At 30.8% G+C, this 16,390-nt stretch overlaps 2 protein-coding genes across 2 annotated transcripts in view; one reads left to right on the forward strand and one right to left on the reverse strand.

The window, feature by feature from the left end:
• Nucleotides 1-9,390, reverse strand: part of LOTGIDRAFT_229585 (hypothetical protein) — a gene marked incomplete at both ends in the record, with an annotated part of 15,657 nt that extends 6,267 nt beyond the window's left edge. The window contains 9 exons of the mRNA XM_009066955.1: nt 86-217; nt 517-552; nt 1,648-1,692; nt 3,085-3,204; nt 3,848-3,934; nt 4,340-4,471; nt 4,771-4,806; nt 8,258-8,336; nt 9,376-9,390. Coding sequence (XP_009065203.1) covers nt 86-217; nt 517-552; nt 1,648-1,692; nt 3,085-3,204; nt 3,848-3,934; nt 4,340-4,471; nt 4,771-4,806; nt 8,258-8,336; nt 9,376-9,390 — 682 coding nt within the window. The remainder of the gene's footprint in view (nt 1-85; nt 218-516; nt 553-1,647; nt 1,693-3,084; nt 3,205-3,847; nt 3,935-4,339; nt 4,472-4,770; nt 4,807-8,257; nt 8,337-9,375) is intronic.
• A 3,177-nt stretch (nt 9,391-12,567) lies between these two features.
• Nucleotides 12,568-16,390, forward strand: part of LOTGIDRAFT_155394 (hypothetical protein) — a gene marked incomplete at both ends in the record, with an annotated part of 8,703 nt that continues 4,880 nt past the window's right edge. Inside the window, 4 exons of the mRNA XM_009066956.1 lie at nt 12,568-13,143; nt 13,932-14,073; nt 14,586-14,723; nt 15,681-15,748. Coding sequence (XP_009065204.1) covers nt 12,568-13,143; nt 13,932-14,073; nt 14,586-14,723; nt 15,681-15,748 — 924 coding nt within the window. The remainder of the gene's footprint in view (nt 13,144-13,931; nt 14,074-14,585; nt 14,724-15,680; nt 15,749-16,390) is intronic.

Here is a 16,390-nt window from a genome sequence, read left to right on the forward strand (position 1 = left end):
CCCCTCTCCCCCAAAAAACAGTTGCATCAATTACTTATCTAAAGTAAACATCACAAAAATATGAGACCAGTGAAAATGAACATACCATAACTATAACCACAATATTTTCCTGTATAACCATAGGGACAGTCACACTGATAGCAAATACCATAATAATAATGTGTGTAATAACTACAGGTACCATTATTCTGACAAATATTCATAGAATCACAATAGTCTGAAAATAAACAAATTTCCAGTTTTATTCGTGGATAGAATCGTGAGCTACAGTCATACACCATATAAAGGGTACAATAATCTAATCGCCATATTTTGGAGTACGATAAAACTTATTCCAGCTCTCCAGAATATGGTGCAAAATAGAATAGGTAGGTGTGCTATGAGTAACTTTACTGCGCCTTTGAGTTAAATAAACCAAATAATACGAAAAAAAGAGAATAGACATTTACATGCTGTATTTCACATTGTGATTTGAACAGACACATGTTGATTTCTCCTTATCATTAAGCAACTTACCAATAACACTATCTGTGGTTACTTCATAGTTAGAGTCTGAAACATAAAGTGTACATAATCAACATTGGAACAATTATGACAATTGTCCAACCGCCTTTGCTGCGAAACGAACCAAAGCCCTCCTGTATCAACAATATACATAATGATAATATATTAGGTTTTATCAAGTGGAATCTTTAAGTACATATTATATATCGTTTATTAAGAATCACCAAATTTATCAGGTTAATATACCAATATACCAAGTTTCAAGTTCCGATAAAATATTATCTATATATAAATATTTATACCATGTTTCACAAAGATGTAATAAAATCTTATTTACATATTTATACCAAGTTCTGATAAAATATTATCTATGTCCAAATTTAATACAAAGTTGAACGAAGGTGTAACGAAATCTTATTTATGTACATATTTATTACAAGTTAAACCAAGGTGTAACGAAATCTTATTTATGTACATATTTATACCAAGTTAAACCAAGGTGTAATGAAATCTTATTTATGTACATATTTATATCAAGTTAAACCAAGGTATAATGAAATCTTATTTATATACATATTCATACCAAGTTTAACCAAGGTGTAATGCAATTTTATTTATGTACCTATTTCTACCAAGTTAAACCTAGGTGTAATGAAATCTTATTTTCGTATATATTTATACCAAGTTAAACCAAGATGTAATGAAATCTTATTTATGTATATATTTATAACAAGTTAAACCAAGATGTAATGAAATCTTATTTATGTATATATTTATACCAAGTTTCACCAAGAATTAGATTCTATTTATGTACATATTTATAACAAGTTTCACCAAGAATTAGATTCTATTTATGTACATATTTATACCAAGTTTCACCAAGAATTAGATTCTATTTATGTGTACAATAATCAAAAGTAATCTAATCTAATTTTCACAGAGATACAAAAAATATCAATTTACATGAAGATACCTTGTTTTACTTATATCAATCTTTTCAATAAAATTTACATATTCATTTAATCTTTCACCAATTTCCATGAAAACAACTGATGTCAGTATGCCGCTAGATTTGTCAACTGTCACCCTATCACGATCAAATATTTATTATGAACATTATATTTATGGAAATATCAAACTTACCTGGGGTTGTATTTGTGTCCGATGTAGTTACGTCATGGAAGGGCTCTGATAAAAAAAGAAAGAAAATTGTTTAAAATCCGATAGTTTTCAGTTAAATAACGAGAAATCCTAAAACATATGTTTTGAACCATGATCTAAAGGTTAGAACACATGAAAATAATCGTAAAAGAGCGCAAAGATGGGCAAGTTTGCAATCTTTTATTCAAAGCAGTGTGCGAATGGATAGCTATATGACTTATGAAACCATTATGGTGGTAATTTAATGAAACTTAGTGTGTTTAGTTTCTTGATGTTCTTTTCTGAAAAACGCAATGAATAATGTAATCGCAAATTTTTCATAAAACATTTTAAATTTTGATCCTATTTCATTGAAACAATTATCTATATGTAAAATAATTTGTGTTTTTATTGTGTACATGATTTTGTTTTTGTGTGTTTCTGTGAAATTTAGATTTTTCAATGTACGAATAAATATTATCATTATTATTATTTAATGATAAAAAGGCGTTTAAATCATATTATCTTATTCATCGCCCTAATCCCAATTGAGCGTATAGAAATTGACTTGCCCGAAGATGAAACTACCAAATTCCGCCAATCTAGGGAAGCCCATTGGATCTAGACATTGAATACAGCAAGACCTATAGGACTAAATATTCATCATAATGTAGGCATAGCACCCTTTGTTGTCTCGTTTAATACAACCAGCAATCGAGCAAGCAAGATAGTTCATGCCCACTATAAGAGCCTTCAAGAGAAATTCCCCCATGTCTATAAGCAGAAAATGATAGTTGCATATTCAAAAAATAAGAACTTAAATGATAATATTGTTCATAGTAAACAAACAGTACATAACAGATACTATACTTCTCGCCCATCGGGCGATTTATTTTTTCTAATTTCAGATCAGAATAAGAACAGAAGAAAACCCAATATCAAGACCCTTAATCCTAATTTCTAAATAAAGTGTCTGCTCCACCCTAGGCCTGTGTATTTGGGAGAATCAAACCCTCCCTTCCCCGAAACCTAATGGTATCTAATTACCTTATTCATTGTAAACATTTCAATAAACTATTTTTTAATTCTTTAAAATATTTGAATCTTTGTTATCAAGATCAATATTGCAGTTTAATCTATGCTATCCAACGCATTTTAACATTCTAATTAATCTTCTAATATTTGTCATGACATTATTTTAACCTACAGTTTTGTGTCGAAGCCAAGAAGGTCTAATAAAGCTCCTTGGTCGAGAGTAGTTAATACAAATCCACTTAATCAGTGACTTGGTCAATTATGTAATCTGAATGTCTTAAAAGATGAATTAATTAGTAATATCATAGACATTTATTTCAATATTTTTATAACCTGTATTAGTTTAGTAATCTTTTTCGTCTTTTATTAGTTTAATGAGGTATGTATGAAGATTTTCTAACTTACTTTCACAATTATATCCTTCATATCCATAGGGACAATGACATTTATAACAACCATTACGGTAAGAGTAACATGTAGCACCATTTAAGCAAGGATTAAATGAACATGGGTTGTGGCGATAATCTGTGATTTCATAAATATACAATGTAGCATTATATTAACCAACTGACAATCTAAATATATTTACATTGATAAAAAAAATGTATATTATCATACATACATTACATTATACATTATAACAATACAATAACAAATTATTTTCACTGTTAAAATAGGACTCAATACATCAATAACAGAGCGAAACACAATAACAAAGTTGTAAAATCCTGTAGTAAAATAGTATAGTCTCCTTATCAGAATAAATTATATACAAGAATTATAATTGAGTCGTTGCCAATGTCTACCAATAATGAAACTGTTAAATCTTCTTTATTAAGAACATAAAATGAATAAACATAATTCATAAGCAAAAAATTATGTTAGAATTCGAGAAGATTATGGAAATTAAGATTTTTTTAAAGCACTCACAGCCATTCAAAATAAGATAATGCTGGTCACTTATTCATTTGTATATGGTCTATGACATTTGATCGTACTAAAAGTCAAAATAACTTTAAAAAAAAACTCACTTGTTGTTTGATATGAAGTGGTAGTTTCTACTAAAATTTAAATACAATATAAGATTAGAAATTATTATAATATATCAATATACATTCAAATACTGACAACGATGATTCCGCAAAACTATCAACTTATAAAAACAAACCTCGTGGTATTGGTGGAAATGAGTTCGATATAGCTAACGATTCCCGATGATTGTATCGTAAATTCACAACGGGATTTACTAATGATTCTACCGGACTATATAATAATGACATTTATCAATGAAAACAACTTTCACAATGCAAAGATCTCAATCATCAAAAATATCTGTAGACAACAATCAATACTGTTTTCCAAAATAATTTCGTTCATGCCCACTAAGAAATCTAACATGGATGCCCAAAGCAACAGAGAACTTGACAGTGTAAAATTACATGAATAAACCGACTGCTGACAAATGCTGTAAATGAAAACTCTACTCCCTTTGGAAAATTCAACTGTCTATGGTCTCAACTGTCTATCAGTTTCTCTCAGATTCTGCACTACGTTACGACTTTAGCCCCCCCCCCCCCCCCTCCCCCTAAGTAACAGTTGCATTAATTACTTATCTAAAGTAAACATCACAAAAATATGAGACCAGTGAAAATGAACATACCATAACTATAACCACAATATTTTCCTGTATAACCATAGGGACAGTCACACTGATAGCAAATACCATAATAATAATGTGTGTAATAACTACAGGTACCATTATTCTGACAAATATTCATAGAATCACAATAGTCTGAAAATAAACAAATTTCCAGTTTTATTCGTGGATAGAATCGTGAGCTACAGTCATACACCATATAAAGGGTACAATAATCTAATCGCCATATTTTGGAGTACGATAAAACTTATTCCAGCTCTCCAGAATATGGTGCAAAATAGAATAGGTAGGTGTGCTATGAGTAACTTTACTGCGCCTTTGAGTTAAATAAACCAAATAATACGAAAAAAAGAGAATAGACATTTACATGCTGTATTTCACATTGTGATTTGAACAGACACATGTTGATTTCTCCTTATCATTAAGCAACTTACCAATAACACTATCTGTGGTTACTTCATAGTTAGAGTCTGAAACATAAAGTGTACATAATCAACATTGGAACAATTATGACAATTGGAATCTTTATGTCCATATTATATATCGTTTATTAAGAATCACCAAGATGAAATGAAATCTTATTTATTTACATATTTATACCAAGTTCTGATAAAATATTATCTATGTCCATATTTATACCAAGTTTCACCAAGATGTAATGAAATTTTATTTATGTATATATTTATACCATGTTAAACCAAGGTGTAATGAAATTCTATTTATTTAATATCTATTCCAAGTTTTACTAAGATGTAATGAAACATGGTTGGTTGGTAGATGACAAGTTAACATTGGCTTCCAGCGGATGCTGATATCGCAAATTAATAAAAAATTATTGATGTACATATCTAAACCGATTTAATTAGATTCTATTCATATGTACATATCTATATCAAGTTTAACTAAGGTGTAATGAAATCTTATTTATGTACATATCTATATCAAGTTTCACAAAATTGTAACGAAACCTTATCTATGTACATATTTATACCAAGTTGAACGAAGGTGTAACGAAATCTTATTTATGTACATATTTATATCAAGTTTCACCAAGGTGTAACGAACTCTTATTTATGTACATATCTATACCAAGTTTAACCAAGGTGTAATGAAATCTTATTTATGTATAATTATATTTATACCAAGTTAAACCAAAGTGTAATGAAATCTTATTTATGTACATATTTATACCAAGTTTAACCAAGGTGTAATGAAATCTTCCTTATGTACATATCTATACCAAGTTTAACCAAGGTGTAATGAAATCTTATTTATGTACATATTTATACCAAGTTAAACCAAGCTCTAATGAAATCTTATTTATGTATATATTTATAACAAGTCAAACCAAGGTGTAACGAAACCTTATTTATGTACATATCTATACCAAGTTAAACCAATTTGTAACGAAATTTTATTTATGTACATATTTATACCAAGTTTAACCAAGGGGTAATGAAATCTTATTTATGTACATATCTATACCAAGTTAAACCTAGGTGTAATGAAATCTTATTTATGTACATATTTATACCAAGTTAAACCAAGGTGTAATGAAATCTTATTTATGTACATATTTATACCAAGTTAAAGCAAGGTGTAATGAAATCTTATTTATGTACATATCTATACCAAGTTAAACCTAGGTGTAATGAAATCTTATTTATGTACATATTTATACCAAGTTAAACCAAGGTGTAATGAAATCTTATTTATGTACATATTTATACCAAGTTAAACCAGGGTGTAACGAAATCTTATTTATGTACATATTTATATCAAGTTTCACCAAGCTGTAACGAAACCTTAGCTATGTACATATTTATACCAGGTTTCATCAAGATCTAATTAGATTCTATTTATGTGTACAAGAATCAAAAGTAATCTAGTCTAACTTTCACAGAGATACAAAAAATATCAAGTTACATGAACATACCTTGTTTTACTTATATCAATCTTTTCAATAAAATTTACATATTCATTTAATCTTTCACCAATTTCCATGAAAACAACTGATGTCAGTATGCCGCTAGATTTGTCAACTGTCACCCTATCACGATCAAATATTTATTATGAACGTAATATTTATGGAATGAATTGTATTTGCGTCCGATGTAGTTATGTCATGGAAGGGCTCTGATTTAAAAAGAGTAAATATTGTTTAAAATCCGACATTTTTCAGTTAAATAACGAGAAATTCTCCGACTAAAACATATGTTTTGAGCCATGATCAAGTGCACGAAAATAAAGTAAAATAGTGCAAAGATGGGCAAGTTTGCAAATTTTTATTTAAAGCAGTGTGCGAATGGATAGCTATGTTTTATGAAAACATTATGGTGGTAATTTAATAAAACTTAGTGTGTTTAGATTCTTGATGATCTTTTCTGACAAACACGATGAAAAATTGTCTCATGTAATCGCGCATTTTTCATAAAACATTTCAAATTTTGATCCTATTTCATTGAACAATTATTATATGTAAAATAATTTGTGTTTGTATTGTGTACATGATTTTGTTTTTGTGTGTTTCTGTGAGATTTTTCAATGTACGAATAAATATTATCATTATTATTATTTAATGATAAAAAGACGTTTAAATCATATTATCTTATTCAATATAGTATATCACTAATGATATCTAATTACCTTATTCATTGTAAACATTTCAATAAAACTTTGTTATCAAGATCAATATTAGAACATTTTAATTAATCTTCTAATATTTGCCATGACATTATTTAACCTACAGTTTTGTGTCGAAGCCAAGAAGGTCTAATAAAGCTCCTTGGTCGAAACTAGTTGATACAAAACCACTTAATCAGTGACTTGGTCAATTATGTAATCTTAATGTCTTAGAAGATGAATTTCAATTTCTATAAAAGACCTATATCGGCTGATTGAGAGTTGAGAATTGCAAAATCTTTTCTAATAGAGACCAACATAGAATTAGAAATTTCAACTTTATTTCGATCTTCGCTGGTTTCGCCCCTGTCTGATTAATGGTCTGGTCTTTGCATTACGACAAGGATTACATTTGATTATTCAGTATCTAACTGCTCTCCAACGTCTCAAGGAAAGACGATTCAAACGCAAAAAAAGAAAGCTCATATTTCGACGGTAAGCTGTAGACACTATTACTGATTAGCTTATCTTAATAATTCCCGTTCCTGAGACTAAGATATACGACTCATCAGATGAGGATCGAACGTGAACGTGAAGTGAATACGCGACTTTGATTTACGTTTTTTTGTTTTCATTTCAATTATAACAAGCCTGATAAGTATCATATCTGTACTGACAGGTGGCATTATTCTGGCACGGATTTACCACATCACAAAATTCTGAAGATTTGTGTTAAAATATATAGTAATCAGTATTGCTCTCGATACATTTTCCCTAATTTGCCTATTTCGGGGGTGGAGGCTTTAAGAAGATTTGGTAGGTATGAACTTCGTCATTCCCATTCTTGTCACTGTGGATATCATAAAGGAAAATTTCTTTGTTATGTTTCAAAACAACTCTTCTTGACAATTATACATGTATATTGTGTAGTGGAATATAGTTTAGAATTTGTGGTGATGGCCTTAGACTGAAGTCTCATCTTTCTTTGTACGAGCTGTACGAGCTGTACGAGCTGTACCGTATCCATTGTCAATTACCTGCTAGCTATTTATGATTACTGATACTAGTCTGATAAAGATTTAAAAATGAAATATTTCCTTTCTTGCCTAAATGTTCGGTTGCAATATCCATTAGGGCATAAGTATACCAAAAAGATATTCTGATGGCATGTGTAGTATATCAGACCAAGATCTGACGTCAATCAGAATGCCAATTTCTGTCTTCGAAGAAAAATCTGAATTGTGTCTAAGGAATTTACTGACTATATAAAACAAAGAAAGATTAAACAAGATCTCTTACCGTCATTGGTATAATCTGCAGGTGTAGTATATGCCTCAATAGTACAAAATAAAAGTGCACTTAAAATAACCCCTGAAACCTGAAGTAAATACGAGTATGATTGGATGATGTTCAAGCTATTAGGGGGAATGAGCATGAGAAAAACCTTATCCTCCAAACCAGAAGTCATGGAAGTACCGATAAGAAGGAATAATACCCAACAAAACCATGTTTTCGATGCGAGAACTCTTTGTATTCATTATGTTACAATAGTTTGAAGTGGTACATAGACATAAACCGATCTTGCGACTAACAAAATCAAACGGGACACGGGTGGTTTAAAAACTGGTAGTAAACGTCGGCAGGGAAATCTAATCAATCTCTAGTCGAGTTAGTTGGAAATCAAAAACAGGTGCCATCAGGTGCTCGTGTGGCATTTACAAGTTCGTCGAACTACTGGTCAGAATCTGTAGTGGTCTGACAATTTCACTAATATAAATAAGCATTCAATATTTCCCCAAATCTGATCAAAACTGTAGCCTCTACGGTGGCTCACACCTAGGTGAAAATTAAAGTTTTTAATTCAAAATTACAGGAATTATCACCCAATTTTCACATAGGTGAAAATAATAATCACCTAGTTGAAAATTTAAAGTTTTTAATTCAAAATAAAAAGTGGAAAATGTCGTAATGCCGTAACCCTCTTTGAATATATTTAATAACATAATAAATTCACACTTGAATTTCCACGCCAAAATGAATGAAAAGTAGGTGATAATTCCTGTAATTTTGAATTAAAATTTTTTTGCCGTTCTTTACAAGATGGAGGCTGGACATGTGAACTTTAAAAGTTTTTAATCAAAAATTACTTGAATTTAAGTTTTTGATTTTTAAATAAGAATTACAGGGATTATCACTTAATTTCTACCTAGGTGAAAATAATTATCATCTATGTGAAAAGTAAAGACTTAAATTCAAAATTACAGTAATTATCACAATTTTCACCTGGGTAAAAATTAAAGTTTTTCATTTAAAATCAATTTTCACCAAGGTGAAAATTAAAAATTTTTAATTCAAAATAAAATGTGAAATATGTCGTATGTGAGCCACCTTAGATTTGAAATGATAAATTACATTACCTTTGATAATTGCATATTGCCTTTTCGTGTCTAGAGCCATGAGACGATCAAGGCCAAGTGAGAAGACATATACAATCAATATACATATGTTATTCTTTGCCTAGTTACCAAAAAAACGCCCCATTCCACACCTATATCAATTTATATCCCGGATAAGCAAGTGTGTCGGCAGAAGTTTTGTTGAAAGGTGAGTGGGGGGTTGGGTTGACTCTGTCAAAGATCTTACGGTGCACCCATTTCTATCTTCAATAGAATCAGGCCCGTAACTAAAGGGGGGTGCTCCCCTGGAACTATATCCCCCCCCCCCCTGCAAAATTCGAACAGATTCTCAATTGAAGCCAGCTATTGTCCCCAATGTAAATGCGGCCACCCCTTGTTGGGCTGGTTACGGACCTGAATATGATATATTATGATAATGAAATATGTAATTTATATTTAATTGAGTAATTGATATAATGACCTGCGTAAACAAAGCAATGACACGAGTATAATTATATATTGTTCTTTCTTCCTAGTTGGGTTTTAAAAATTGATATACCCCTGTGAAGATTTATAATATAATTGCTTTATCTTGATCGATTAAAAGAAATATCCCTTAATTCCGAGTGGCGATAAATATGAATAAAATGAAATCTACACCAGTATGATACAATATTTTAATTACATGAAATATAAGTATACCTTATTGTAATTAATCCAATTTCTTGGAAATAGACTGAACTCGTGATCTCAAGACCAGTGAAGTAGACTAACTATTCATAAGACTGTACATTTCCACCTTCATCGCTATATCACTGGCCCCTGATGACAATAATGATCTATCTAATGGCGAGCTTATGTTGTGTTCAAAATTTGCATCATGGTAAATTTTGATGTATATTGACGGAAGAAAATGTCTTTTATGATAGTTTTGCAAGTGAACATGAATAATAAACCTGGTCATTTATTACAGTTACACAAAGAACATGTCGGGGTCTTATATTCCTCTCCTATAGAGGTTTTCTACAAGTGGTAGTAAGGTTTAACACAGTCTGGAAATATTTCCTCTTAGTTTTTATACCTATATATATGATAAATAGAATTCCCAGTTTAATGCAAATTTAAAAGAATTTTATTCACTGAGACTATCATGTGACATAACCTTAGCTAACTATAAATGATAAAATAGAAAATGTCTTTAATTTCAACCTGCTCGGTGTTGTTGTTAATCGAGAATGAACTGGAAATTCCATGTCAAAAAGATACAAATACAAAATTATTTCAACTTCGTAAAATTCAAAAATTCCTTCTAGAAAATCTCGCTCCTTGTAATTTAAAGGACATCCTTTTTAAAATTATTGTTCAACAATTTGGGACAGTTCCAGTTTGAACTCAAAGATATTAAAACGTCAACAAAAACGTGCACATAAATCAATTCTGAATACTTATAACTGTGTCTCCAACAATTACAAAGATCATCTTAGTTCAATGAATATCATTGATTATGCTATTCGACATAAGATTAATTCTGCTGTATTTATACATAATATACGTAATAATTTATGTCCAAGATATCTTTCTAATGTGATTTTTAGTTCTTACTCGTCTATTAATAAAAAGGTAATGTTTACAAAAGAATAGAATAGATCTTTATAAACACTGTTTAAAATATAAAGGTGTAAAATTGTGGAATAATCTACAAGTTAAAATAAGAGAGGCCAAATCAGTTTATTCTTTCAAGAAATTATCTAATCTCCATTTTTGTGGAGGTTTGAAATGAGCATCATCATTTATATTTTTAATTTTGTATCCGACATTTATATTACTCTTTGCTCCCCCTCTCTTTCTACGTGAGTGGTTCTCAATCTTCACACCCTTGGAGCAATCACCTGGACTTTCCCACCACCAAAAATTTGTTTCATCCACATTTACAGCATGTGATGATGTGAGGTGCTTTCTCAATTCAAAATAAATTTTTCTCCTACACCAAATGGCCACACCCCTGACACCCTAGTCCCACACTCCCAGGGGCTGAAAGCACCCCAGGTTGGGAACATGGGTTCTAGATAAATTATAGGCTTATTACAAACTGTACATAAGTTTTTATCGTTGTACTTGTGTTATGTGTTATTTGCAGCTATGAATTTTTATACGGGCTCAATTCTAAAAAGACATTGTCTTTATTATTGATTATCTAATAAAGAAATATTTTTCTATTATTATATCCCCTACATTTTATTGGATTGGCGCTGATGCATTTCAGCATAGAGCTATCAAAACTTGTAACACGGATGGAATATGAATAAGTTGTTCGCAGTATTGGTGAATATTTAACTTTATCATTCCCATAATTTCCACTACACCTGTCTTTTAAAATCAATACAATCATGTTCATAATAAATTTTGTATCATGTTAAGCATGACTTTCGTAAAAGTTGAGCGGTACATGTTAAAAGTTCGATTAAGTCCAACTTTAGTCAAAGTTTCGGTTAAAGATGGGTTCCCTTATTTTTTTTAATATTAAAAAAAATGCTAATACTTATATGAATAGAAAGGACAGGTGTTCTAATGACTTGGGAGAATACTATTTTGTCTCACATATCCATAATTAATTCATAATTAGCTAAATTAGAAGAGAATTACCAGCAGAATTCCATTGAGTGACCGATCAAGAAAGGTGAAAAAATCTTTTTTTTGTTGTTTATCCAGTCTGTGCCTTCATAGACATTTATGAATGTTTAAAATCTTAATTATATGCAATAAAAACATAATGATATGATTAAGGATACATGTTAATTCATTACAAACATCAATTATTCAAATAGTTTGCCTTCAAAATTTGACCTTTTGGTATCAAAATTAGTATAGTTAATTACCCCGGGATTTTATATATAATGATATTCTCGGGATTTTATATATTATATATTTTTTAAAGGAATTGTGCGATTTTTGTACATTTCTAGTACTCCTGAAGACTATTTACATATTAAAGATTAAAATCAACCCCCAAAATGGCGCAACTGTCCCTTTAAAATAAAATCAATAAATTGCAATATGTTATCAAGGCTTCTAAATGGATGAATACATAATTTAATCATCCTATATATATTTATATTTATATTATTAATGTGTGGTAAAAATTTTAATGTGTGATATTATATTTATTTGGTGTAAGAAAAGGATTATTTCTTGTTAGAATTCCAGACTCTCGTCATGAGATTGATAGATGAAAAACCTCGTTGTAAGTATACAGAGGAATTACAAGGAATTGACTTGCCCAACATTGAAACATCGGAATTAAATGGTACTATATCATCGAACAGTGGTATTCATGTATGTAAAAGAAGATGGGCCATATTATGCTTATTTTCGTTATATTCCATGCACAATGCTTACCAGTTTGTACATATGAACATTATAAGCAATATTATGATACGATACTATAACGAAAGTTTACCAGATGATGATAATGTAAAAGCTATGTATGTGGACTGGCTTGCCTCATTATATATGTTGATTTATCCTTTATTTATTCTACCTGGATTATGGTTACTGAATAGATATGGAATAAAAATGAATATTATATTCGGAGTAACATTAAATTGTTTAGCCTCGTGGATTAAATGTGTTGCTGTTCAACCCGACCGATTCTATATCTTATTGATAGCTCAGATATTAAATGGTTTGTCTAATATATTTGTAACAAGTTTTCCTCCTCAGATATCTGCAGTGTGGTTTGGTGCCGATGAAGTGTCCTTTGCTACAGCCCTTGGTGTGTTAGCTAACCAGGTAGGCCTAAAAGTTTATAAAACTCAATTGTCTTCTTGTAGTTCATTTTGAGACAATTAATGAATCAATTAGAATATATGAGTGCTTTCAATACCGACTAATACCTCATATCACCAAGAATTGTTTTTTTTCCAATCGACCCGATCTCTACCAGATTGTCCTCGATCGGCCCGATTGTCGTCTTGAATATCCTCAAATCGTCACATTTGTTGACCCGATTCAGTTCCAACCACTGGATTGTTGCGAAGGGACTAATCGCAAACGTTCCTCGGGCGATCGATTTGCGTAAGTACACAATAAATGCCCTGTCGAAACCCGCTTCTCATCGTAAGTGAGCGTTCCTTACGTTGTTCGGTCGACAGTGACCAAATGTAGGCGTTGGTTGTCGAAGGGAGCCACAGGAAACCGAAAGTAAAAGATTTCCGGACGGTCTTCATTTTGGAATGCTTTGGCCCCGACACTACCGACCATTTTGTATCCGATCAAAGCCGTCGGCCCGTGTTCGTCTTAGTCGTCCGAAGTTCACCTTTTCTCGCTATTGAGCTATCGGTTTATCCTCTAGCGTATGGTCGTGCGTATTTTGGCAGAGTTTAAGCACCCGACCCTCGCCAGATCTACAGACGATCGTCCTACATGTGCCAGATCACCCCCATAGGTACCCGACCTCCGTACTGACGTGTGCCAAAATATCAACATACGCCTAGATTCGGTGACTCTCGTGCAAATAACGGTGGAAGAACGGCAGTTTTTCTTAAATATATATACACGTATATTTTTTTCATTTAAAGTTAGGAATAGCTATTGGATTGATAGTGCCACCAATGCTCGTGCCGAATAGTGATAATTTAGATGATATTAATTTAGGATTGGGTATTATGTTCTATGCGGGAGCTGCAATAGCTACACTAATATTTCTATTGATTTTAATCTGTAAGTAAAATGTATCTTTAAAACTCCACAATGGTTATAATTTCGTCCGAATTAAAGCAAATCAGCAGGACACAAACCTCCATTGTGGTTTATTTCGTTTATCCATTTAAAATCTGTCTAACGTAGTTATAGACGAAAGACGAAAGCAACCTTTACTGGCTTAAACATATCATGTTATAACTTCGGTAAAGTTATCCATGATGTTTTAGATGTGGTCAAAATACGTCGATGTTTTTCATGCAAAAATACTATGTGTTTCAAAATTAGAGCAAAAATGCATGTTGTGGTACACACAATTGGAGGCCACAGAAAACAATTAAATTATTATTAAAAGGGGATGGTATGACTCTAATTTTAAAACCCCCTGTATGATGATCTATATCGTATAATGTTTAAATTATAATTAGATTGTCAAGACGCCGGGCAATTTAAAACTGGATTCTGACACTGCAATCAAAATTGTTTTTCTTAAAGACATTCGGACTTGAACTGCTAATATTTTTCCCTTGTAGCTATAGAAAATAAACCTGAATTACCTCCAAGCTATGCCCAGTTAGCTATTATAAAAGGAATCAAAACCGTAGATTATCGTCATTCATTTAAAATATTAATCCAACAGCCATCATTTATATTCATATCAATATCGTATGGTAAGTTAGTTATACATAAAACTCTATTAATTTCATTTTTGTATATCAGTTTAAATAATTGACATTATAAACCAAAACATAACGGGTCCCAACAAACACCCATGGAAAAATACAAAATTACAAAAATATATAATTTACTATAGCATTTAACTACCGACTGAAAACATTTAAATATTCCATTATCAGGCATTAAATTGTCTTTAAGAGGTATCTCATAATGTAGGTGAGCATTATGGTTGAAATATATTCGCCAACCCAATTAAGTCCACGGACTTCCAGTTAATTAGTTTAGCCCCTGATTAAATGACAGATATGTCGTACTGATATTATAATTCCATTGAAAAGAACAATACTTTTAAAGAGGGAGTGTGTACCAGCTGCAATAAGCAGGAATTGTAATAAAGCCCGGTCTCCCAATTAAATATCATTCTTTTTAAAAAAGAAATTAACGAATGATTATTGTAGGAAGTAATCTTTGTTATATGAACTTCATATGGTTATAATATTTTCAAACACAGTCTGATTTTCAATTTTTTCAATCATTAGATTCAACTTTTTAAACTGTATCATAGATATTTTAAACTTCATGTATACCAAACAAATCGATGCTACTCCCACTTTTACAAATAGTATTCTCCAATAATATATCACTGTAAGAGAAAACAATTCTGGTTTTTATTGTCTTGTCTTTAATCTTCTTGAGTTCAAATGATGATATTTGAAAATCATTGTTCAACAATTAGAAAGAGAAATTCCTAGTTTTAAGAAAATTTTGCGATTTCCTTACATTTCTAGTCTTTTTGAAGACTATTTACATATATATTCAAAACAACGTATCAACCCACGAAAATGTTCATGTCCACATAAATCTAAAGGTAGTTTGCAATGTTTCGCACGGGTACACCATAGTTAATTAACAATAGAAATTTTCACATAGAAAACCTGGTTCTTTTTCAGGTCTTATAACTGGTGTATATTTTGCTATAGAAACATTATTGAATAATATAATATTATACTATTATCAAGTAAGTAGATATTACCATCTAGTAAGTAAGCATTGTTGAATAAAAAATGTTAAATTATCATCAAGTAAGTTAGCATTGTTCAAAGGAATAATGTTAAATTATCATCAAGTTACTAAATATTATTAAAGAAAATAATACTACATCATTATCGACATAATATATGACATAAAGTAACATTGTTAATTAATGCTATAATAATAATATTTGTATGTTGACGTTGAAATTTATTTTAGTATCCTATTATCATCAAACATTGTTGAATTTCAATAATATTATATTATCATAGTACAATATCATATTTGTGTTTATTTAAATTCTTAAATTCTTACTTAAAGTTAAAAAGGCGTACTAAATCGTTACTCGGAGTCTCCAATATTATGAACCCTTCACAGAGTCAATTTCTAACTGCTTAAAGATGCTTTATGCCTAGCTCACACCAACGGCGAATGCCGCGCTTTAAATCGGCGAACAAAGCGCCATCATTTTTTGTTTACTTTTCAAAAAATATCACCTAAGTAATGTTACGCTCTGATAAGCTCTGATACGAATTGGTTACGCTTTAGGGACAAATTATTTCCCGATTTGATCAGGCCTTGTTACGCTTTAAATCACGCTTTGATAAGCTTTATTAAGCTTTGATGC

This window comes from Lottia gigantea (genome assembly GCF_000327385.1).
Source record: "Lottia gigantea unplaced genomic scaffold LOTGIsca_8, whole genome shotgun sequence".
Lineage (NCBI taxonomy): Eukaryota > Metazoa > Mollusca > Gastropoda > Lottiidae > Lottia > Lottia gigantea.